The 25064-nt window shown below is 37.7% G+C and overlaps 1 protein-coding gene across 4 annotated transcripts in view; it reads right to left on the bottom strand.

Moving 5' to 3' along the window:
• Positions 1–716: 716 nt before the first annotated feature.
• Positions 717–25064, bottom strand: part of fgf13a (fibroblast growth factor 13a) — a 100227-nt gene continuing 75879 nt past the window's right edge. For 3 of the 4 annotated variants that reach the window (XM_086302447.1, XM_086302432.1, XM_086302452.1), the window contains 4 exons: positions 24019–24129; positions 17399–17502; positions 7317–7515; positions 720–2692 (listed from right to left, as the gene is read on the bottom strand). In XM_086302447.1, the coding sequence (XP_086158573.1) occupies positions 2556–2692; positions 7317–7515; positions 17399–17502; positions 24019–24129 (551 nt within the window). In that variant the 3' untranslated portion in view covers positions 720–2555. Of the gene's footprint in view, positions 2693–7316; positions 7516–17398; positions 17503–24018; positions 24130–25064 lie in introns of all 4 variants that reach the window. The other variant, XM_086302439.1, reaches the window with a different exon arrangement.

Consider the following 25064-nt stretch of genomic DNA (forward strand, 5'->3'; position numbering starts at 1 on the left):
GACATTGCAATCAGAGGAATGTGACCCTATGTTAAGCAAGATGCCATTTCTCATATTGAGAGGTTTTATCATATTACAAATAAACTTGGTAGGTTAACACACTGTAATGCCGTCATTTGGAGTATTCTTCCCTAACTTAGTTTTCTCAACTGCCTTAGGTGATTATCCCAGCAACCCTGCGACCCTGTTAAGGATAAGTGGAAGAGAATGGATAGATGGATATTTTATTGTTATTAATATTAAGTAAAGACTTTTTGAATCATTTTTACTATGACCAACTCATATTTAGCTCCTTGGAAAAAGGCAAACGCATTATTGCTTACATAATAATTTTACTCAGCTAAACCAGCACTTATTCAGGCAACAGGAAAGGTTACAGCTGTGAAGCGATTTCCAAATACCCAGTCTTCTACCACATTGAAAAGATATTGATTTTTTTTGATAGAATAAGCCCTTTAGGCCTGTGTAACACTCAGAGGCAATTAAAGGCTTTTTCCACCTAGGTATGACACATTGATGTTCACAGACAAGAAAGATGCCAGGAATTAGTTTATGTTCAAGAGTTTCTCAAGGGTGAATGTATTTCTGGGTACAATAAAACACAGATTTATTGTTTAATTGTAACAATCTAGTGTTCTGTATGACTGCAATAGCTAATGAGTGTAATAAATGAAGTAAACGACTGAACAAAGAAGAGGACTGACACATTTTAAAAGTATATCTTAATATAAATATTTTATTCAGTGCATTTTTGTGTATACAACAAATAATAAACAACTGGAAGTTATCAGCCAGCCACAATGTCTGCCTGTATATGTTGTTTCATCAGAGTATCTGTCTGGTAGTTTGGAACACATGATCCAACATGGGTTAATACACATAGCCTACATCATGCAGCTCTAGACCAGAATTTCCCTGCCTTCTCCCATGCAACAGATAGGTTCACCTAATAAAGACCACCTCCAGAGGAAACCAAGAAAAGAAAGTCTCCCAGAAGCATGTACCAGAAGGAAGTTATGTAGCTGAAGGGAAGCGTACATAGCCCACAAAAGGGTCCTTTTTGTACATATGTGTTTGTACATGCCCAGTGCAAGAAAGGGAAGATGTTCATTTTTGTATGACTTTATCTTTTTTTTTCTTCACTTTTACAAATATGACGTGTCCTATAAAATGTTAAGCCACCTAAAAGTCCACAGTATTTTTTTTAAATATAGAAAATATTGTCACCACAATAAGTTACTCAAACACATAACAAGCATCCTGGGAAGGGTCATTCACCATCCTATGGTGAAGTGTATCAGTCAATAGAAGTCGACAAAAAAGGATGGTTGGGGTTTCGAAGTATGACACAAGCACAAAGGGAGGAACCGATTACGAGGACAAGAGCTAGAGACATTGTGACACTGTGGTAACAGAAGGGAATGGGGACACAGGATAGTCGTTTCATACCTCAGTCATCGAGTGTATCATCAAAAAGCACGTCAAGCACGCTGCCAACTCCAAAGTGGTTAAAATCACTTCCTTTGTCTTTCTTTTTTCTTTTTTCACAAACCTTTGCTTTCTCTCATCAAAAATGTACAATAAAAAAACAAAAAGATCCAGCTTTGCTTTTATACTGACTTGGCTTTCAGCGGCTTAAAGGGACACTCTTTTTCTGTCTTTGGTTTGCTGGAACCATTTTTCATTAATGAACAAAGATGCAAATGCTTAACGATGGCAAGGGAAGAGAACAAGAAGGAACATAATCAGTTATTAAACAAAATCTCACAGCTAATTCAGAAAATTAGCAAAAACTAAGGTGCAGCTGTGGCATCTCCAAATTTTTAAAAAAATAAAATAAAGGAAAAGGTAAAACTGCAAGAGAGCCACACTGCCCCTTATATCTCAGGTCAGTTGTACATAGGCTTCATTTTCCCATGCTAGAGAGCTCAGTCTCTGAGCGTGTGCACTAGGACGCAGGAGAGCTACCATCTGGCTGGCCACAGTCTCAGTAGCACTAGGCTGTACCATACCAGGGAGTTTATAGGCTTTGTATTCACAGAAGCATGGATGAGACAGAGATCAGGGCTTGTACGGTACCACTGCAACCTTGTAGACCAGCACCATTACTGACTGCCCTGAACACCTGCATGTCTAACTTCCCGTCCCTGTCTAACAGATACACGTGGGCTTGGTGTCTGCATGAAGAAAACTTACTGTGCACAGTAAAGTAATTACCAAAATAAGATAAAAATGAGCTAACTGGTATGCAATCATCACAAAAATAGAGTGTCTAAGGTCGTCAATAAACCTCAAGCCCAAAAATAACGTTTTAATCAGTTCCTTAATTCCAGAATGATCTATGTGCTGTTAAGTTTCTTACTGTTGATACTGTTTTGATGATGACCGACCAGGATGATAGGTGCTTTTGATTGACGGTGTCTGGTTGTTTATGTGTGATTTGTTGTCCTAGCTAGTCCTGAACCGCTGATCGGAGAAACAAGTCTGCTTGGATTCATGCTCTGCTAGAGGTAAGGTTTCACGGTTCGGCCCCAGGCCTGGGTTGGGCTACCAGGCTACGTTGATTCGTTCTGGCTCACAGCTTTCCCTCCATTGAGTACTGCTGAGGCACTCCGACTCTTGGTGGGTGTGCCACTGCCAGAGCGGGAGAACTCTGTCAAGTCGTGGAGAGATGGCTCTCTGTACATTGCAACTGTGAAAACACAAGAAAAATGCAAATCAGGCAAACTGACATGTTTTAACAATATTAGTGAAAGAGGCAGTGTTTTGTCCACTGGTTAAATGTCTGTTTAACCAGTTGTAACCATTATATTTCCAGATCAAAATACTGCCGAATATAGTAATTTCATGAGATGTTATCTGTCTCACTTGTCACCATCCTGGATTACATCATCCATTACGGCAATTAGCCTAAAAAAGGAGAGCTACCACAGCTGAATTACTGTCTCAGGCAGTAATAGGTGGCAGCTAGGGAGGATAGCAAAGTTTAATTGTTTAGTCAGCTTATTAATCAGATCATAAGCTATAATTACTCCTATCACCAGAAATACAAAACTTGTCTTTTTTCATTACTTTCAAACATAAATATCATCATGTACCCAGGAAAAAAACAGATAATATCTATGTATAACATGTTATTGTTGCTGTGCTGTTTGTTTTCTGTGATCTCACCATAGTTGTTCTTGCTTGACAATTGTTTTTGCACTATTTTAGCACATAAACATTAAAATTTGATAAATAAAGAGATTTACATTTTAAAAACCTGTGTCAGTTGATTAATGGTTCAAAATTAGCTCAGTATCGCTAAGAGACCATCCTTCTGCACACACATAAAACTACCTGCTATATTATTGTTTAAATGACAAAATAATTATTTGTCTTAGTCTTTTCTATGCATTAAAAACCTGTTCATCTAATATTTTGTGACGTTATGGAAGATTGCTCTCAGCTTATCTGTCCAAGTACTTTTTGGCACCACGTTATAGTTCCCTCCAAACTGCTGAATCAAGTAGACCCTCTTGGTGCTGAAGTAAAAAGAAAAATCTTATATTCACAGCATGACATTATAAATTCAAGAGTTGCTAGTGCTTCAGCTTTGCTGTGTGTGCAGCACTGGTCCAGTCTGCATTTAACAGCACCTTTTTCAGGAGAAATATCAGTAATCTGAGGTTCATAGTCTTTGGTTTCAGGATGTTGTCAACATCCTTCTGCCTAGCATGCTATTTGATGTTCATTCCTCAGGGAGTTTGTGGCTGAAACAGCAAACCCAGTCCTTCAGACACTTTACTTAGTCCAGCATTTTTTGTGTCAGCGGCAATCCAGTGCCCATCCTTGTATAAAAACATAAATCATTGGGAGGATTCGGTTGGGAAACTGCTGATTGGTTCCAGTCTTGTTTGTAACAGCAGGCTATTCTGTTATTACAGTGATAAGTGGCTGACCTCAACATTACGGTACTAGATCATTGCTATCCTCAACACCTCTGCTATTTTATGTATTTAAACCCAGAACTAACCATATTGTCATTTTTCACATTTCTCCAAACAAATCACCTAGTAGATGCTACTCCACATAAAAGCAGGTGTTTGCTTCATGTATCAGGAGTTTTTGGGAGAGTTTTAAGAGGCTTTTCCACTTGGACTTGAAATGACACGAGCTAAACTCGCTACATCCAGAGGAACACAGTATGAGAGGCTGTAGGCTGAGGCTCACAGAGTGCAACCAGAAGAGCAGTGAGTAATGTCTGAAAGAGATGTCATCGCCAGTGTTGAGACAGATTCTTAATTGGTGCCCTGTAACACTTCTCCCTCTGAATGATTTCAGAGGGAATGATTCTCCAGTGCAAAGTTATTTCCAATCAACTCGCTACATCTGAAATTCAAATGAAGATTTAATAAATATTGTGCACTACAGGATACTTTAAAGTTTGTACACAAGAAGGAGTATTACAATAGTGTCTCATATTATATTTGCTATTGAAAAAAAGAAAAAAAAAAACTATATTTCCTCTCCAAGTTAAAATGCAGCCACAGTCGATAGTTTTCGGTATCAGTTACAATTACTGTGTCACATAGCCTCGATCTATCCTCGTTATTCAATTCTTCTCTTTCTCTGTATTTGTCTGTCAGCATAAAGCAAGCCAGTCATTCACCAGCTGTTTCTCTTCAGTGTGTTTGAGACCCTCTGGATGGCCTGTTAAATGAAGGTGAAAAGCTATTATCGTGATCTCAGAGGGCAAATATGGGTTCTTAATAAGATGCTGGCTGGGGGAGCTTCCCTAAAGACACAAGAACCAACGATTCAGCAAATAGAAGAAATGAAAAAATTAACTCTAAACTGGAATATAAAGCACTCTACCGCAGCTGAAATACTGAAGAAAATTCCTCATATACTACTAAGGTATTCTTTTGTGTTAAGATGATGTTTTATGATTTGGTTCTTTATTGCCATTAAAAACGTAATATTTTAGGGGGGGATTTAACGTGGGTGAGTGGCAGATTTGACCCCAGGCATCTGCAATAGCCCTAGAGCTTATAGGTCACCTGCTTAACCCAGTAAGGTACACCAGCACCCGAGCGATGGCCAACTTGATGCTGTCTATGATTGCATAATAACAATAACAACTTCCTCAAAGCAAGCAAATGCACACTTATATTGCCAATATCTTCGACTTTAAGAGGTGTGCATAACAGCTGAGTCCTTATAAAAAATCTTCCTCATTCAGTCACTTTTGTCAGTTATTTGCAAAGTTTACATTGTGTGACAATCAAATTGTTCGAAGTGAAGAATACGGCCAGCGAAAGTACGTTCCAAGGACATGCACTTGGATAATTAAGCAGAGTTTAAGAGCCAAACAAACTTTCACACGACTGTATTCTGACAGAGACAATGTTTAGCAGGTGAAAAAGGACAATTTGAAACATTTTGTCTTGTTGCTGTTGCTAGCTATTATTACTGGACAAAAACATTTTTGTAAAGTGTCAGGTTGTCTACAAAAATAAAAATGAAAAATGAAAAATGAAAAATGTCAAAGCAGAATCCCAATTTGGCTGAAAACACAGAAAAATGAAATTTTCAGTCAAAGTCAAGCTTCAACATTCCAACCAGCTTCTTGGTCGTTTGCTTTCAACTGTGTACTCAGCTGAAGTGAAAATAAACTGAACTGTGAAAATTTCTACTTTACAGGAACAAAGACCTGCTATTACATCAGAATATGCCAATAACTGTGTTTCATGTGCAACCATCTGATGTGCCACAATCTCAAACGTGAAATTTGAGCTGCAAAGCAAAGATGGGTTCAAGACTAAGCACAACAATCTATCTCTTCTCCAGTTCTACAAACTATGTATGAATATGAACAATTTCCCCATTTTGAGGAGGTGGTTCTGAACCAATCTGAACCAAGTTCAAGCTGCAATTATCATCATCAGTACTACCATCACACTTCAGACACCCACCCAAAAAAAGGTTGGTCCAGCCACTGCATTTCAGAGACTAGTGTGAAATACAATATGTGGGGAATATCTGGCTTTTGAAGAATGTTACAAAAATTTAAATGCCTCTTAATAGGAAAAAAGACTACCATTGATTTAATATTCAATCTTAACATAATTTTAAAAATTATAAACATAATTTTTTTCCAAAACAGCCAGTGTAAAGCCAACCACGTACCGCATTTAATGCAATATAATGCTAACGTATTAATGTAAGTTTGACATGCTGCCATGTTTATGACATTTTTATGAGTTATGTTGGTAAAATTAATGTTAAGCTGTCACAGCAATTTCTCAAATGACTGCAATTTTGTTTTAAAAATTCACAACTGCATCAGTGACACTTAATAACAGGAGCTGTAAACATTCAGCGAGACTCCCTCATACTCAAGACTCGTGTCATAGTTTTGGCACATCCTTAAAAGTAAATTTTTATATTTAAACTTGATTATCTAAATTCAGATCATTATTTTAAAGCTCAAAAATACAGAACCAGATGACAGGATCTAAACTGCACTTAACAGTCAACAATATAAAGAAACTGCCCTCTGCATTGTTTTGAGTATTTTGCACTGCAAGCCTTTGATTTCTTACTGAGACAAAAAATGAAGACCAGGGTGTTTTTCTTTTGTCTCACTAAAAAGAAAACAGTCTCTCTCTCTTTGTCTATCCCTCTCTCTTCTTTCTGAAAGGTAAATCTGTGTCTTGTCAAAGATGAAAGGACTGTGGCCTGTTTCCTCTGTTGCTCACGGCCACATTACCACATACATATTCTTTATGGGTGGGGTTCTCAGTGAATTTACAGTCCTGCATGGGGACTGCTAGTGAAAAGTGTCAGCCTCGCTCCGCATTGTGCCTGCAATGGAGTGTGACCAGCTTGAGGAAGCTATTGAATAGGTTAATGTAAAATTCTCTGAAGAAAATGCTTAGTGTAAAGGAGCCATATAGAAAACAATGCACTTAGTTTTTAGCCAATAATATCTACAAAAAGGTCTAAAATATAAATAAAATGAAAATGGGCTAATTGAATGGGAAAACTGATACCTTTTTGAAAAGCAACCATTTTGCAAAGTAGTGTTGTGTGTACATACTTGATTATATGCCAGTATTCTCTCTCTATTATTTCTGTTACTTGTCAGTATTTTTCATTTTCAGGGAAGACTACAGTAATAATAGCTACTGTTACCTCTTACACTTTTGAATATAAGCAATTAGAACATTAATGCAACCAGGTATGGATAATACATTCCACAAACTAGTTCCTATCATATAACAGATATATTCTGAACCTTAGTAAAAAGTAAAAGCTCTGGAAAGGCCTACCTTTTAGAGGTTTGGGAAGAAAGTGGGCTGCTGGCTTGTTCTTCTTGACATGATTCCCCTTCATGATTTCTCCTTCCTTGTTCAGACCGAGGTACCAGCCCCTGCCCGACTGCTGCTGCCGGTATATCATGGAGGAGTATGTCACATAATAGTTCTCGAACACTGACTCCTTGAATTTGCACTCCGGTGTAAAGTGTTCCTGTCAGAGGATGAAGACAATCAGATATACAGGTAGTTGGACAGTAGTCTACGAGATCTAACGTTAATTTAAACTATATCTATAAATGGAAGCAGATGAAATAAATAGTTAATTACTTGATAGTGAAACCTAATCATGCTACATGTGCTGCAAGTTCGACAAGAACTGTATCTTAAGTTTCAAGCGTCTGCTTTAATGTGCCATGATAATCTTCTAAAATCTATCCGTTCCATTTACTGTAGTGAAGAATGTAGCATAGATAACAGTGATATGACAGATATAGAAGAGTATTAATAAAACATACAGGCAGATTGAATACTATATTCTTATTTGGTCCTAGCTGTTAAATATGTATGAGAAGATCATTATCTTTCTGAGTTAGGGAACTTTATGTGTACTTGAAGTTGCACATGCATCTTTTAAGGTTTTTTGAATACTTCTTTTCTCTGTCACTGATCTACTGGGTGTGGCAGTTTTGAAGTTCATCTTCTGGACTCCATACTGTGCAAGAGTTCATATGCCCTTTGAGTTAGGTTTAGTATCTAGCACTTGTATGGGTTTTTCTCATTATTGCTACAACAGCATCACTGAGGCTTATTTCCCCTGAGACAAGTGCCTATGTGTGCGTGCATGTGTGTGTGTGTGTGTGTGTATGTGTGTGTGTGTTGGTGGTGGTGGTGGGGGTATGTGCTTAGCTGAATGTTTGCAGTGTTTGTGGAGCTGCTTGGATGGTAAGCACAGAAAACAGTGTCTAATCTGTTAGGAGACAATTTCCCTTGAGAGAGATCAAGGGACAGTGCGTAAGACTGTGCATAAGGCAAGTAGGGCAAGTCACTGGTGATTGTTCCCGCTTTAGAGTTTTCTTCTTTGGACACTTTGAAAATGGAAGTACATAAAGTGCATGCAAACACCAGCATGTGCACAGTTAGTCATATGTAGAATAACCAGTAAAAAATAAGGATGCCTCTCACAGATTAGAGTTAGACTCAGTCTTAATCCAAGTTTAAAAAAAACCCAAAACATGACAGGTGAAAGTGATGACGTGTCTCCAAGGCCAGCAACCCAGTGTGAGAGCATGACAAACAACATGTCACTACCAGACACAGTCATCTGCAACAGCGTATCTTTTTTTTTTTTAACAGTTCAACAGTGTCACTTTTGTGAGCAGTAACAGGACTTCAAAAGGCGGAATGTCATGTGTGATGGTTTGGTTTGAAGCGTGTATACAAGACAGTTAAAGCACACAAAAGACTGGAATTTGTTGAACTTGTTAAAACAGCTCTACCACACCACACTGAGCCTTTTGTCACACAAAGCCTCAGAAGTTACTCAAGACATAAAATCTACACCTAGCTACAGTAACTGAGAACCAAGCTCATTTATCACCCCCTCTCACTGATTTAGCCTTCACAGACCATGCATCAAAAATCTCTAAAAGAAGCAGAGTGAAAGTGAAAGAAAGATGATGACACATCACCTTAATAAGATGTATCCAGTAAGCTCAGACCTAGTTCTCAGTTTTGCTTCAGCATCATGAGTACCAAAATTCTACTGATAGATCAATGTTTCCACTACCATTGCAATAAGAGACAGACTCTTTTTTGCATATCTTATGTAATTTACAGTCACACTAGTCTCTCTCCTTGCCTCCATTCTGGGCTTTTCCGACTTTGTGTCTATGTGTGTGTCTTTCTACCATGGGTCGAACTACCCAATTACCAGAGTTACTAATAATCTTGTATTCAAATGCGTGAAAACATATTAAAGGCTTTTTTTTGCTTTGTATATTATCACAATCATCTAGCTTTCAAAAATAAAAATTAGAGTGTAAGATCTTCAGTCATGTCCGTGCAGCTGTAGGCGGGCCTATAAGTTTAAGCAGTTATGTAAGTGGCTTCAGTGTGTTCTTACTGGATACCCAAAGATCATGCTTTATTTTTAAAAGAGCTAGAAACTCCACATCAGGAGGTTTGAGGTTTGAGGGGTGGTTACAGAGCAAGTCACAGGTTTTTCAGTCTAAAGACTGGAGTTTGCTTCCTGATTTTTGCAGTTTATCCATTTTTTCTTTCCAATTTTTTTTTTTTTTTTTACCACTTGTTATAATTATTCCTTCTTAGCATTGCATTGGAACCTACTATAAGAAAATATGTTTGCATGTTTTTAAGTTAAAATATGCCCCCTTGTGATGCAAAGGGTCCTTTTCCATGCATCTTTTAGGTTGGAAACCTCTCTCTCACTACTTAAGACCAGTGTGTCAGGACACAGATGAAAATGTCACCCTGTGCATAATTTTGAGATACCAGAAGTTTTGACAAATCAGCATTTAAGGCCTCAAGGAGGAGAAAAAAAACAGCATATCTCAATTGCAGCAGCCTCCTTCAGCAGGACAGTCACTCAATGAACTACAAAAACTACTTTGAACACAGAGCACAATGATCCATGGGTTGAAGTAGAACAAGCCTGAGCTGGCAATCCATTAGCAGGGGCACAAGGGGCAACATACATAATATGCTGGTGGTTTTAATGTTGTGGCTGACCAGTGTAGAAAGACTAAGCAGCAGACATCTCAGTTATGCACGAGCAGCAATTGGAACCAGAACAATAAGCTACTCTGAAGCCAAGAGTTCTGTTCTACCTTTAATAACGAGCCCATGTGGGTTTGGCTCATTACTCTCCTCCTGGAGAAGAATAAGTCCGAGTCTATTGATAAACAGACAGATACAGACACACGCACAGTTAGAGCCAGGATGGAGGAGAGGCTATTGGCCATTACAACTGTATCTGAACCGATCTCTGGACAGAAGCCTCGCTCAAACTGACGCAAAGAGGGGCCAAAATGGCAGGGGATCCCCATTTCTATTCTAACAAGACTGTGATAGACAGAAACATTCAGACTCTTTGGAGTTTGCTCCAGTAGCATTTTCTTCAGTCAATAGCATGCTGATTGTTCACTAAAACCAATCTCCCAGTGAAAAAATAAGAAAATCTTGCATCACTTTAATCACGACTCGACTGCTAGACGAAGCAGGGGGAAATCACTTTAAAAATAGAAAGCAGCCTTGTCATCTCTCTCAAAGCATTTCTCTATGGTGGATTGGCTAAATAGACCTTTAATGATTCCATAGCGCTGCATGGCCTTTTCAATGTGCAGCTATGAAAAGTCATTTTCCTAATGCTTCACAGCTGGCAACCTTACTTGGAAAAAGTTCAGAAAAGCTGTTTCACAGATACCAGAAATGGCTGAAGTAAATCAGATGAAGTAAGTCTCCCGTGTGTTTGATATAACCTGGACAACTACCCCTGCTGTGCTAGTACATCACCTTGTTCCTAATAATGAAGCCTGGAACTGTTAATAAATTTTTTACATTTAATACAAATGGAAAAAAAAAATCTGTCCTTGTCTATTCATATATTCCTTCTAAAGAAGCTTTGTAAAGGATGCTTTTATTTAACTTTATAGACCCTCTTTGTATTAGCATGCTCTTTGACATGCCTGGTAGGCAGAATAGAGATGGAGAATTAAAGGTTATCTTTTCACGATTTATTATCATGAAAAGAGTCCCTTTTTATTCACACATTTTTAAAAAATATTTCCCTGTTCATTAATTACACATTGAATTGTATGATTTGTGGTTCACAGGTTGGCTACCCATATATTCTATGTTATAAAAAAGATGTCATACTAGTAATTCTTAGTTAGTAATTGAATTTTTTTGTGTAGTTTTTTTTATCATTATTAAAACTTCACAGCGTTCATACTTAGGTTTATTAAATTTTGCATTTTGAAAACGACAAATGAGCTCTCATTTCAGCAGTCACAAGCTTATCCAAATGTAGTCTTATAAACAAAAGGCTTTTATTGTCAAATAATATTGCATACAGAGAACCGTCTGCTGTTTTACAACAGCTGAAGGCATGGTAGTATTGCCTGAGCACGGTCTAATAACTGCCTGTAGGAGGGAGACATTTAAAAGCTGATGAAGTGTTAAACATACTGTGCTAAAGGATGTTTCCTTGTCATTTTAAAAAATACATTGACATGCATGGAAAGACCCACAATCTCCATCTGGGGAACCTGCACACACACACACACACACACACACACACACACACACACACACACACACACACACACAATTAAACAAATCAAAAGTGGTATGGGTAACCGTTAAATGAGTATTCCATTAGCAAAGCAATCATGTCAAGAAACACTGTCAGTTACGATGCACTCTTAAATTGTTTGCTTCAGGGGAGCAATTGCAGCCCAGTAATGTTTTTCTGATCCAATCAGCTGGAGGAGAAATACTAGCATAATGGAACTGATCTCCTCTGTAAATATACTGGCTGGATTTCGACGAGACAAGACAAGCCAAATCAATGCTATGTGCGTATTCAGCTGCCATATCAAAACAAAAATGACACCAATTATACCAGTGCATTCAGAACTGAGTGTTGTTCTTTGCAGACACATTAATTCACAGTGACTGACTGGGCAGTGGAGGCAAATCTTACTAAAACTGTTTTTTCACTGCCAGTGAAACTGGACTAAAAGGGTTTTTTCTGGGGTTTTTTTTTAACTTTAGCTAAAGAAGAAGAACATACTGCCAGTGGTGTTCAGTTGTTTGGGGATAAATTGAGATTTTTAATCTAGTGGAAAAGACCCTTGCAAATACCAAACACAAACAGGCACACCCACACAGGGTACACATTTAATTTACAAGCACAAGCACATACACACAGCACAAAGTAGTTAATGACACAGCTCAATGGAGTGAAACCATACAGCAGTGGCTATTTACCAAAGGTATTGTGCTTGCTAAATAGCTGAAAAGGCGAGCGCCAACCACATATCAAACAGGAGTGCACTAAAACACAAATACATAATGTACAAGGACATAATACACTTCTTTGATACCCTTCTATCTGTAATTTTATTTGCTGTGCAGTGCTAGTTCTGAAGAGCGTTCATGGGATATTTTCTGTAATTACAATTTACAGATGACTCTTGAGTGCCCCACATGCTGACAGCTTGTATTTGTGATTGCTGACACAAACCTCACAGGCAGTAGATTGTCATGAAAAGTGAGAAAAGATTTTTTTTTACTACAAACACATGTTTTGGTTACATTTTAAAGAATAAAACATGCCCTTTAATGGCCTCTGAAGAAAAATATTCTGAGTTAAAATGCATTTCTAAACATAAACTAAAATAGTAAGTGAGACTTCAAAAAGAACCTTTTTCTTTTCCAACCCACTCTTCTGATGATCTGTCCTTTAACTTTTGTATTTTTTGGCACTTTTTAAATGAGCATGCAGGACTTCACAGAATGTATGACCATTGTATAGATTTAAATGTCAGGTATTTTAGCCTATAAACTTCAGTAGTTGCCTGATAAATATCTTCACCCCAAGAGCCCTGAACTCTCCATTTTACACGTATGCTCACACACAGCAGTCTAGACGAGACTCAACTGGAGCCATAGTGACTCACACTAATTCAAATTTGACCCACCAGAAAATTAATAACACCACTTCTAAGGCACCTCGTGAGATATGTGCACACACCTTAGCTCAGCATCTAAAAACATGCTTGCAGATCTGAAACTATATCAGCAAGGATTGTTTTATCCATATTAAAAAGCAGTGAGTTGGTAACTGCATGTTTTTGTTGATTCTTTTAGATTATACCTACAACAGTTATTCCTTGTTAATAATATTAGTCGAATTCTAATGCTAAACATGCTTCATTAATTCTGACAAAGGAGAGAAGCAAACAGAAAAATAGAGGATAGTAAAGTAAATTACATATTAATTGGATCTTCCTCTCCCACACGTTAACACTGATAGATGAATATATTTTCACTGGTGCATTCTGTCTCACCCACACATGTGCATTCTTTTTTCTCACTTTTCATTTCTCTCACACTACCTTTTTCTTGGTGTATGTCTCCTGCTCCTAAATGTACGGAACACGTCGTAATGTATGATCAAATACACAGGGAGGCAAAGCAGTCTATGCTCCAAAAGGTATTCACTTATTGGGATCAAAGGAAATGCAGAGCACTGGTTGAATCTAAAAATGCATATACATTTATAATAAATGACAAAATAATATTAGTGTCTAAAATGTAATCTGTAATCTGCCTATATATGAATTTCGGGAATCCCCTTTGTTTTATTACAAACGTGTTTCCACACTTATTTATGCACAAACCAATGAATGCAGAATAACTATATAACTATATCTATAATATAGCAGCACCACTCAATTCCCAACCCAGAGCACATTATCTGCTGTTCCACTGTTGATTAGGATTCTCCCTACAATAACTGACTCCTGGCTTAATGTGTGGCTAGAAGCCAACACTTTACCAGAGCAGCTATCCCAACAACACAAATACTAATTGTTGGCTTTCCATTCACTTCAGTTTCATTTCTAATTTAGCTGAAATAGAAAACTCAACAACCCAATACTTATCTGCATTCATACAATTTAAAAAAGAACAAAAAACAAAACAAAAAACTACTCTATTTGATCTGAGCTCTTTTATATCTCTTTATATCTATTACATATAAAACAGCATATGTAAAATACTGTTTTAGCATTTTGCCCTGGGATTCCCTCATTGGATAGAAACTGAGCTTTCAATATGGTGATCCAGATACTTGTTTCCCTAAAAGATGTAAATATATATAACTCACATCATCCCACAACATCTTTTTCACTTATAACACTGATCATGCCGCCAGACTCAGCCAGAATCTCACCAGGATGAGAAACAAATGGGGTAAAATTACATTACACACCATCTAGTGTTGTAATGACTCATTATCTATGCAGATGTCTTACCAGTGGAAAGTTCTTAGTGTGATTATATAGACTTTGAATTGGATTTTGAGTTCAACAAGAAGGCATCAGTCAAACATTTCAGGAAACCTGGTCAGAAAGTTTGGAATAAATGAATATCATCTGCATAGAAGTGACAGAACCAGAAGTACCACCGTCAAATAGTCTATTTTGTAAACGGGTTTTAAAATGTTATTTCAAATTCACAACAGAGTTGTTGCAATCAAATACAACACATGTAACCAAGACTGAAATGTAAAAAAAAATGCATACTATGCCAATCTAAGGCAATAGATTGAGAGTGTTTGCTAGCGCTGTCCTTAGAAAACGTCGTTTTTACCGTTTCTTGCCGCTGTAAACGCCACAGTTTTGTTCAGAAAAAGTTGAAATGGAGATTCTGGGTCGCTGCATCTTGTTGCTGTGTCATCTTAAATCAGTCGTGTGATTTTGACACGCCGGCGCGTCCATCGACCCCAGAGGGTTCATTTTCATATAACAACTATTGTTATGTTTTTAATTTTCAGTCTGTTTTTTGAGGTCATTATTTTTATGCTAACATTATTTTTTAATGCAGACACTTTCTCCTCAGTGATGTTTTTTTCCCTTCAACTTCTGTTAATGTTTTGGCATGTAGGAAAGGTGTTAATAGAAGGGGATAGCCAGAGCACAATTTCCATATAATCTGCATAAAATTTGCATAAATCAGAGTGATTGTCACTCTTCCTGTCTGACGTCTGCCTAAAGCACGGATATATTCAAGCCTACAAACTGATGGAATGGTAAGAAAATATTTTAATAGATAAAGTGAGTATCTCAGAGACTTTCAGTAAAGACTGAAGGCTGTTGAAACTTTCTCACTTGACTGTAGATTTTTTTAAAAGGTCATATTCATATCATCTCAAATGAGTTTAAGTCTTTGCTAGAGCTGCTGGTTTGAATCTAACTGTTTTTTTGCAATGCCACCTCTGCAACAGGCCAATCATTTTGTTTTAATACATATAAATTGACTGGGTTATAGTTTACTTTTAATTTGCCAGCTAGCATTATTGCTTGCTTGGTCGTGGCTCAGGCAGTAGAGCAGGTCATTTACTAATTATAAAGTTGGTGCTTTAATCCATGGCTGCTCCAGTCTGTATGCCAAAGTATTCCTGGGCAACATACTGAACCTTGATTCGTCAAAGCATGAATGTGTGTGAATGTTACATAGAAAGCACTTAGGCATAGAAACAAATGACTGAACTGTTGAATGAAACATGTATTATAAAGTACCTTAAGTGCTCAAGTAGAATAGCAAAGCACTATATAAGAACCAGTTTATTTACTGTATGTACACATACTAAATTCTGCCTTACTGGATGTTGAACCTGCCAGATATTTTACATGTTTGTAAGACATTGTATAGCAGCAGTAATACTGGCCTCTAAGAGGGATATCAAAGGCTTATCTGCCTTTTACTATGGGTTAATTAGCAAACATAATTGAGTTAATGTTAGTTAATGCTCAAGTGGATCTCTGTAAAATGTGCATATGTTTATTAGTCAAGCAAACTTTACGCCTGATCCATTTTATTTTAGGGGGAAAAACTGCAAAGACAAACAGACACACTTGCAGCTTGGAAGTTCCACATGAATTCATAGTAGCAATTGCTTTGTCAGGGAGCCAAAGGCTTAAGGCTGATATCGGCTTAAGAAGAATGTCCCAGTATGTCGTAAACAGCATGCAAACTATCCCTGGATTGCCAAACTTTCTTCAGTCCCTCCCACCACCACTTAACCTTCACACCAAAGCACCAGCAAATCTTTGTTCAGTACCAAAAAGAAACTTCCAGAGCTGCAAAATAAAGCCAACACAAAAGTGGAAAAACCTGGAGTTTAGTTTCTCCAAATGGTAATCAGACTCCACAGACTTTCATGTTGAAATGTCCAGCTTAGCAGCGCTGAAGAATTATATTTACGTCAGGTACAGAAGACATTTTTGGCTCTGTGGATAGTTTCCTTTTTCATGGGATGATCATTAAAGTGGACTTATCTGTGTGCTGTTAGTGGCTTTAGGATCATTTTAATGGATTATGTGACTTATGTCATGGCTTTTGTTTTGGTACAGTCAACTAAAAAGTTTATGTCTTAGTTTTGGTGAGTGAAATTTCAGTATTTTGTTACTTTAGTTTGTTACTTGGCAACAATTAGCTGATATGTCTGACTATGCATTGTAGCCATACAGTAATGATTGCAACTTGCTAACCAAGATAGCAAACAATAAATGATAAATTTGCATTCCACTTTTCATCCGTCCAAGTTCACTTGTGGCTCCAAAAAATCAACAGAGGCCAAAATATTAATCACGATGGTGTGTGTGAAGTACAAAACCAGCGAGTGACTGTGGCTACATATTTTATGCTGCTCAGTCCTTTTCAATATTTTCTTTTCACATTTAAGGTTTTAGCTCTATTGCCAATTTCAAATTTAAAGTAATGGTGTCAGCTCCATATAAACCTATTTATTAAGTGGTGCTTGTGTGTGTGAAAGAGTACATTCAGGCCAGAGACAGAGTGGCCAGGAGGTTTGATCGTCTTCTTTGTTCATCTCATTATTTTCAAAATGTGTAACAGATAATTTGTCAGCAGCAACTGCAGAGTAAAAAGTCACAAGATCATTAGGTTTGTTGTTTCCAAGCTAGATGCCATTAATTATTTGGGAGACCTTTTACCATAAAGAACAATTCTTAGTAATTTGATTATGAAGACATTCTGTCTACAAGGAATGTGTACATGGAAGCCCTCTGGGTGCACATCTAACCAGCCTGTCAGTCTTCTTAGTGGCACCTGCCACTGAGAGGTAGTACGGTGGTGGCATTTGCAAAAAAAAAAAAAAAAAAAACCCACTAACAGGGGTAGGCAAACAACTGAATGATGCACTTTTTCACTGCTAAACCTGCTTACACACTCCTTGAACTCCTTATTCATGTTAAATTACATCATTTTTTGTTTCGTTTTGTTGTGTTTTTCTTTTTAGTCAGGCTTAGTATGATGTGTCTTACCGATGTGTACAGGAAGCCCTCACTGTTCATAGCCAGATAGAGTTTGGTCTGCACCCCCTGGATGGCCACAACTCGTAGCCCCACTGGAATAAGGTTGAACATGGCTAGAAAGAGATTGGACAAGAGAAACAAATGATAACAAATTTATTCTGCAAACAGTGCACTTATGTTAAACAATATATATGGTAAATAACAAAAAATGTCAATGTAAACCAATTACAATATTGTTTTATGATTTTATTGTTTCACTGATATTACAGCAGCAATGTCATCTAACAGTAAATGGGGTTACTATGGCCACAAGTGCAGGAGGACATGTCATGCTGTTTTTAGTAACTGTAGTCAAAGCACAGTCAGTACAGCAAAATGCAATCATTGAGAATCATTGAAGAATCCACTGGTAACGGTAACAAAGAAAGCAACCATATGTTTATTGTTTTAGCTCTTGTGTTGCTAATTCTGCATTCACATCTAAGAAAGAAAAAGAAAACCTTGCATAACTTTGGATGCATAGACCACATACAAACACACACACACACACATATATAAAAACCTGTCTATGACCGGAGGGCTGAAAGCAAATTGTGAGGTTGACAGAGCCAGCGGCAGCCCGGCTGCTGTGTAGTATATCTCTACCTAATTAGTGTTAGCCTGTATAGTGTGTGTGTGTGTGTGTGTGTGTGTGTGTGTGTGTGTGTGTGTGTGTGTGTGTGTGTGTGTGTGTGTGTGTGCGCACACGTGTAGATTTCATAAGTTGCTGGCACTGAACACCGCAGGCTGACTAGAGGAAAGCACATGAATGTCCACCTGAGAGTCTCCATGCTTGCTTCTGTTCCCAAAAAAGGAAACTTCTCGCCTATTGTACTGACTATTGTTGGACACACTCCCAAATTCCACTGCCACTGCTGTGGGTTGTTGTTGTAACATTTGATGGTACTAAATAAAGCAAGTAAAGTCCATAGAAAAATAATGTTTCTCTTAAATTTCCCCTTTTGAGTGTCAAGCGTTTATGTTATCACATTATAAGAACTTTTCGATTTAGACACACGAGAAGACAAAGTAAACTTCTGTCAGTTGAGCTGTGAGTCAGTGTGCTTCCTTACTATAGATCCTCTTGTCAGCCACTTAGTAGATCTGTAAAGTCCTTAGAGCAAAGCACACTATATGGGTTTTATGATAGGCTATTTCTTTTGCTCTTAATAAAAAAAAACCCTACTGACTCCCTTCTCTCTGGGTTTTTTATTATATACAATGCTCAAAGGCATGTGTGATATATTTACTTTGTACTGCATTTTCAGGTCATTTCTGGTCCTGTGAAAAGCCCCAGAACCAGTCACTCTCTAGTTCTGTCTCTTTCTTATCTCTCTACTCCTTCTCTTCTTTTAATCCATATTTTTGTTTCCATCTTCAGTCGCCACATGAAGTATTCTTCCGAAAATACACTCTTGTCTGTTCTAATATCCTTATTGACATGTTTCAAATCATCTATCCCAGCTATCCTTCTGCTTAATGCTAATGAATTTTGTTTATGCATGGTGGATGCTCTCCCATGCATCCACAATTTTCAGAGACATTCTTAGGTGCTTGTGTAGTTGAGTCAGTGCAGAGTAAAAAGTCACAAGCCCATTAGGCTTGTTGTTTCTGAGCTTGGAGCCATTAATCAGGAGACATTTACCATAATCTTCAGTAATTTGATTATGAAGACATTCCGTCAACAATGATTGTGTACATGCAAGACCTTTGGGTGCACATCCAACCATCCTGTCAGTCTTCTTAGTGACGCCTGCCACTGAGAAGCACTGCAATGGTGACATTTGGAAAGAAAAACACTAGCAGGGCCATTGTTAGGCAAACAGCTGAATTATGCATGACTCGTTCACTCTTGGACCTGCTCACATACTTGTCTATTATAATATCTGTTATGACATGTTTCAAATAATCCATCCCATGAGTGTATTTTCCAGCCATTTAAAATGACACATGAATTAGATGGTGACTTGGCTAATCAAAAGTAATATATGAGAGCTGCTTATATTCTTAAAGTACTTTGGTAAAGTCTAGTTTATAATGTCCATATTATACAACAGTTATCATACTTTTTCTCTAATCTATTCATTATATAATCAGACCTTCTGTTTATTTCTCCTAACAACTCTAACTCTTGCTCACTGCTGCTGAATGCTGCATTTGTATGGTAGATTTTCTTTCATGCAATTCTCAGTGAGATTTGTAGTATATTTAAGTCAAATTGTTAATTAACTTGTCTGGCTAAAGATGCATCCCCTCTCAAACAGAAATGAAGACCGTCATCATTAATGCAGCTTTCAAAAAGATGGCACTAAAAATCATAACGCTCTATATTGAAGACGTAAAAATTACAGTCTGGTGCATGTTGATGTTTTATACAGCTCAAACGTAGGACCTACCACAGAGTTTCTGCAGTATTTTTAGGTGTACTCTAACTTATGCATTTAAGCTGATAAATATGATTGCCAAATATATATTTGGTGATTTTGGACCTCTGTAATTGTATTTGGACCTGTGTAATTCAATTTTGCATCGACTATTCCTTGTCTGTAATTTTGACCTGATTTGATGGCTCCTTTTCTCTAAAACCTCTTGCTGTTCTTGTCTTTGTAATTGCACCCTTCTCACTGCATCATTCCACTGAGTTTTCTGCCACGATACTCCCACCAAGATGCGCACGTACGCATCTGCACTCTACTTCATTTCAGAAGGATTACCAGCTGGTTTACTGATGGGGATTTTCGAGAGGTGAAACTCAATTACTTCTTGGATCCTAGAAACACCTGAGCACACTGGAGAGGATGATAGGTCTACCACCCACTCACAGACCTTTCCTGCTGCACAGAGGAATATGGAGTAAGAAGGGCGAGGAGGCCTGAGGGATAGTTTTCACAATTGCTTGCAAGCTGTCTAAGTTCCACGTACTAACAGCCATGAAGTCACAGAACAGTCAAATTTTAAATACTTTCTTTTACTCATTCTGGGAGCAACATGACAGCAATTAGAGTAGCCTGAATATGACAATATGACAAAGTATTGAAGCTTAAAAGGAAGCTGCGGTGACAACAGTGTAAGGCACTTCTGTGGTGAGATTAGTGTTGAACTAGTGACTCGTTGGTTGAGGAAAGTGGGTTACTTAAAAAAAACCAAAAGACTGAATTAGATAAATAATAAATAAGATTCTTGTGATGTGATTTGACTATGTACGACATAACTGATGTGTTACCCATTAGGAGCCGTGCCAATTAGTTTGCCCTTTGGGATTTAGAGTATCTAAAATTATGGATTCAAACATCTAAATCTATTTACAAAAATGAGGTATGAATGCCTCAAGATTGACAATAGTGTGTATGCTGAACCGTAAAATGCCCTCCTTCTTTCCTCCCCAAAAATGAGTTGTCTCATTGTAGTGCTTGATTTTCCTACTAGGTTTTCTTAGTTGTGATACAACACAAGAAAATATCTGATACTGTATAATATTGGAGGAAAAATCCATATTATTCTGTGAGACGTGTATGTCTTATTTGTGCCACTGGTTTAACAGCCACACTTGGTCTTCTAAACAAGTGGAAGTAGCAAACATCAAATCTTTGTTTGTTTTTTGGTTTGATTTTTGTTTTGTATTGTTTTGTTTTTTCTGTGTATCTGTGTGTGTGTGTACACATTTAAGAAGGTCCTCTCCCACCATCACAAGACACCAGTAGCTCCAAGAGGACTGTGCTCTCCGTCACCATGGAGACAAGCGCACCCAGCGCCTAACAACGCTATTTTTGGAGCAGTGCAAAGAGCTTCACTCTTTTTCCTTTTCCTATTCAGCAGCAATCTTTTTTTTTTTTCCTCAAAACTATTTTAGTCCCATAATGCAGGTCAGTTGTTGCATAAGTTAATAAAAATGAGACCATCCAGATATTATGGGTGGGGTGGTCTGTGTAAGAAGTGAAGTGCAACATTTTGTGGGTGCATGTTTGTTTAAAACGTTTCATAAGCTTTGCTTATACTACTGTACGGTGTGCTCTGTGTATTATGGAACTTGATATTCTTATATTTAACCCTTGTGTGGTGTTCGTATTTTTGTTACTCAGCCAGTGTTCATGGGTCTGGTGGACCCGCTAGAGTTTTGGCTTTCCAAATTAACACTATCAAACAATTTTATGTTAAATTACTCAACAGATGTTTACTTCATCCCAATTACAAGACATATGAACAGCAAACATGGTTAATTTTTTCCCTTTACCTTTGTTAGATCACATTTATGAATTAATGTGCTTCTCGTTTTTCTTTTATATAAAATATTATAAATAAATCAGTTATAATCAAGTGGAGTGAGTGGAAAGACACAACACATTTACACGTGAAAAAATAATTAATTGTTTAATTTTTCTTTTGAAAAAAACTGAACACGGGTCTCACAGACCCGAACACCATACAAGGGTTAAGAAACAAACTTCACAGGACATTATAAGGTATTGCTCTGCTTAGAAAACATCCTACATCCACAGAGTTGCTATTTATATGTAGGAGACACCAAGGGACTCAATGAATACTAATTCAAAGGCCTCAGTAGTGTTTACATCCACTTAATGGTGAGATTACACAGCACTGAACAAATCCTGTTTCACAGAATACTGTGCACACTTTTCCCACATTGTTAGATGTTATTTTCACTCAGCAGCTATTTTATAATTTTAATCTTTCAGGGATATGTAGTAGTGCTCATTGCACCATCTAATTAAAAGTTGGTCAGTGTCTGTTGTATTGTTACGAGACAACTGCCTGTGCTATTCCACTTCCATTGATCTCTTTAATCAATTGGAAAACAAAGAGCTAGTGGGTGTGTGGCAACGAAAGGAATGCATCCACACATAGTGTAAGGCAAAACTAGATCTCATGACAGAGGCAGTGTGTAGGTGTGAAAAGCCAGTTATGACTTGTGTTCAGTTTGGAAAAGGATGATTTTGATTAGATCAAATTAAACAGGGTCACTACTTCACCGCTTAGTTTGTATACTTGCAAACATGTATACAAACTTAATATTTTCTATGTAATAAGAAATATTTAATGGCAAAAAAAATCAAGATCCATTTTGAACAGTTTAAAATGCTGCTCTCTATTAGAGTTAAAAGAAATTCAGCATTTAAAGTCAAGGTCAAGGTCAGATTTATTTATATAGCACATTTCCAACAGCCGATGCTGCACAAAGTGCTTAACAATAACAATAAAATTAAAAACTACAGTGTAATACAATAATAACAATAGAAACAATAAAATAGAAGAATTGAAACAATACTAACTAATTCAGATAAATCCAAAATGCTTGGGTCATAATGTGTTAAAAGCCAGAGCGTAAAAGTGTGTCTTTAGTAAAGATTTAAATTGCTCAAGAGTTTGAGCAGATCTAATATTAAAGGGGAGACTATTCCAAAGTCTGGGACCTGCCACAGAGAAGGATCTATCACCACGAGATTTGAGGTTAGTCCGTGGAATGGACAACAATAGTTTTGAACTAGATCTCGTGGGTTTTCCTGGAGCATAGGCAGAGAGGAGCTCTGACAAGTAGGGGGGGGCTCGGGCGTTGAGTGACTTAAAAACAAAAAGTAAGAGTTTAAATTGGATCCTGTAGGGGACAGGGAGCCAGTGTAAGGAGGCTAAAATTGGGGTTATATGCTCTCTCCGTTTGGTACCGGTTAGCAGGCGAGCAGCAGCATTCTGAACCATCTGAAGGCGATGGATGGTGGCATGATCTAGGCCATAATACAATGAATTGCAGTAGTCCAATCTGCAAGTAAGAAAAAGGTGGATGATACGCTCGAAGACGTCAGCCGGAAGGTATGGCTTTATCCTGGCTAGCTGTCTTAGCTGAAAAAAACAGGACTGAACTACTGCACTCACCTGCTTGTTCAATTTAAAAGAACCATCAATGTAAACTCCGAGGTTTTTTACATGTGTTTTACAATACGAGGAGAGGGTACCCAACGTGCTGTCGATATGATTGAAATTGCCAAAAATGACAACCTCAGTTTTGTTTTCGTTTAGCTGTAAAAAATTTAATGATAACCACTGTTTAACGTCGTCAAGGCAGCGTAATAAGAGCTGCGGTTGATCTGATCCTGATTTTAAAGGTAGATAAATCTGTAGATCATCCGCAAAGCAATGAAATGAAATGCTGTACCGCGAGAAGATGGAGCCCAATGGCAGCAAATAGAGTGCGAAGAGGGCGGGACCCAAAATAGAGCCTTGAGGAACGCCGTATTTAAGAGGAGCTAATTTGGAGTTGTGGGGGCCCATATTGACATAAAAGAACCTTTCTGTCAAGTAGGAGCGAAACCACTGAAGGGCAGATCCTTCAGATCCTTCAAGCCTAAGAAACCCACAAATAAGGAGAAAAAATATATATATCAGCTCTCCTATAGCAGTTTAAGGAACATGGGCTTTATGACAAACCTGAAACAGTCTTGACACACTGCAAGATGAATATAAGTGGTGTAACCTCAATTATAGTACATAGTATAGCACAGTGCTGATAAAAGGTAAAGTGGGTGCATGATTGAAAAATAAGTGGAATCCATACACCAGTACAATGGAGTGAAACTTACTGTAACCATTGTCCTCCTCCTTTGTTCCATCAATGGTTCCATCTGCCTGCAACTGCAGGTGGAAACCTTGTCGACTGTAGAGTTTCGTCACAATCCCCTTCAGCTGGGGCTCTGTGGAAGAAGAGAGCAGAGAGGAGGACACAAGGATGAAACCACAGAGTACAAGGTGGAAGATAAAGTCGTTCGTAGGTTTGTAATGGGACATACTGCCGCTTGCATTGTACTCTTTCCAACAGCTTTTCAGCTATTAAAACCACAAATAAAAGAAAACAAAATAAATCATTTGAGTCGACAGGTAATTAATGAGGCTGAGTGGCACACGTGATGGGAGATTTAAAAAAAGGAGAAATAGTCACAAATGAATGTGATGTTGTGAGACACCTGTCAGTCAAACAAATGCAACCAAAATGAGCAAAAACATGCTGGAAGGAGTATATTAACTTACTTTGCTCTCACCTTCTCGTGAAAAGGAATTAGAGACTACTGTAATTATGTCTTTCTAGACAGCATTAGAGACAGATTCTGGCCTCAGTTAGAGAAGCTGCAGTCAGACACGTTCAACTGACCATTTAAATGGTAAACTATTTAAAAGGTATTTAAATGGCAAACTATTAAGAGCTACAGTTATATCAAATTGTGTTGTGTCAACATTTTAAAAAGCATTATTTCTGTCTTTCGTCTGCAAAATCTAAGGGCCAGTAGCTTGACAACAGAGATGAGATCAAAGATGGACAAGAGTATCCAAATAAGAAATTGGTTCTGAGGGCATGAAGTGATTTAAAATGGCTGAAATTATGCAAGTAACCCCTCTTTCTCAATCCATGTTTCTTGTCAGTCTCTACTCCATCAGACCTGCCCAACAGATGGACAGCTACAAAAGTAAAAAGGAATGCTAATAAAAAATCTAAACTTCAATGAAAAATGGTATATTAAATGCTCTCAAAATGTTTGAGGCACACTTTAAGAGACAAATAGCACCGCAAATTACAGCGCATAATATTTCTGTCTAATTTTGCATGGTAAGGAAAGCGTTAGAGTTCTGAAAT

The sequence above is a fragment of the Aulonocara sp. 'chitande type north' Nkhata Bay genome, linkage group LG2 (assembly GCF_057382095.1).
Source record: "Aulonocara sp. 'chitande type north' Nkhata Bay isolate Kocher_YH1m ecotype deep benthic linkage group LG2, A_spYH_male_GT1.1, whole genome shotgun sequence".
NCBI classification, from domain to species: Eukaryota; Metazoa; Chordata; class Actinopteri; order Cichliformes; family Cichlidae; genus Aulonocara; species Aulonocara sp. 'chitande type north' Nkhata Bay.